The following is a 961-nucleotide window of genomic DNA, read 5'->3' as shown; positions in this document are numbered from 1 at the left end:
CCCCCCCAGTGTCGATGATGTCGCTTTTTTACCTACATTGTTCGATGCTCCCTGAGAGAAACCCAAACACTGAGACACCGGGGAAAACCCCCCCCTCCAAACCCCCTTCTGGGGACCCCCCCGCACCCCCCAGACCCCTTTGGAACCCTCAGTGCCCCCCAAGGCCCCCCAAAATCCCCCCTTTTTTTTTATCCCCCAGCGCAAGCGCATGGTGGTGCCGGCCGCGCTCAAGATCATCCGCCTCAAACCCACGCGCAAGGTGAGTCTTGGGGGGGGTCTGGGGGGGTTCCCCGGGGTTTTGGGGACCCCCCTGACCCTTTTGGGCCCCCCCAGTTCGCGGTGCTGGGCCGGCTGGCGCACGAGGTGGGCTGGAAGTACCGGGAGGTGACCGAGGCGCTGGAGGAGAAGCGCAAGGAGAAGGCGAAGCTGCGCTACAACAAGAAGAAGAAGCTGATGGTAAAAAGGGGGGAAAAACCCCCAAAATTGTGCCCTGAGATTCGCTGGGGGGGGATTTGGTGGTAAAAGTTGGGGGGAGCCTTAAAAGTTGGGGGGAGCCCCGAAAATAAGGGGGTGAGGGGGAGTCTAAAAAGCGCCGTGTCCGTGCGGGGTCTGGGAGCACCATGAGGGGTCTAAACGCCCCTCCCGGGGGGTCTCCCGGCTGTGTCCCCCCCCAGGGACCCCCTGATTGCCCCCAGGACCCCCCTGAACCCCTCTAAACCCCCCGTTTCCCCCCATCCCAGAGCCTGCGGCGCCGCGCCGAGCGCAACGTGGAGGCGAAGACGGCGCCGTTCACGGCGGTGCTGAGGCAGCACGGGGTCCTGCTCTAATAAAAGGGGCTTTGCCAGAACAAACTGGGGTCAAACTGGGTTTAACTGGGAGCTCCTGAGCCAGGCTGGGTGTGGGAATGCCCCCAAATCCCTGCAGGGACACCCCGGAAAAAAAAAACCCCATGGGTGTGGCC

At 63.0% G+C, this 961-nt stretch overlaps 1 protein-coding gene and 1 non-coding gene across 2 annotated transcripts; both read left to right on the top strand.

Annotated features, from left to right (window-relative positions):
- The first annotated feature begins 6 nt into the window (after positions 1 to 6).
- LOC113979987 lies at positions 7 to 80 on the top strand. Its single transcript, XR_003538034.1, has one exon. It is a non-coding gene; the product is annotated as a small nucleolar RNA SNORD34 (small nucleolar RNA).
- A 119-nt stretch (positions 81 to 199) lies between these two features.
- On the top strand, positions 200 to 845 carry LOC113979986 (60S ribosomal protein L13a-like; the record flags this gene model as incomplete). Its single annotated transcript, XM_027707264.1, has 3 exons — positions 200 to 259; positions 334 to 456; positions 741 to 845. Coding segments are annotated over 3 exons (270 nt in total), but the record flags the coding sequence as incomplete, so codon positions are not given.
- Positions 846 to 961: the final 116 nt, after the last annotated feature.

Source organism: Neopelma chrysocephalum, unplaced genomic scaffold (assembly GCF_003984885.1).
Source record: "Neopelma chrysocephalum unplaced genomic scaffold, ASM398488v2 Primary Assembly neopelma1_91441, whole genome shotgun sequence".
NCBI classification, from domain to species: domain Eukaryota; kingdom Metazoa; phylum Chordata; class Aves; order Passeriformes; family Pipridae; genus Neopelma; species Neopelma chrysocephalum.
This window is presented reverse-complemented; position numbering and strand designations above follow the sequence as displayed.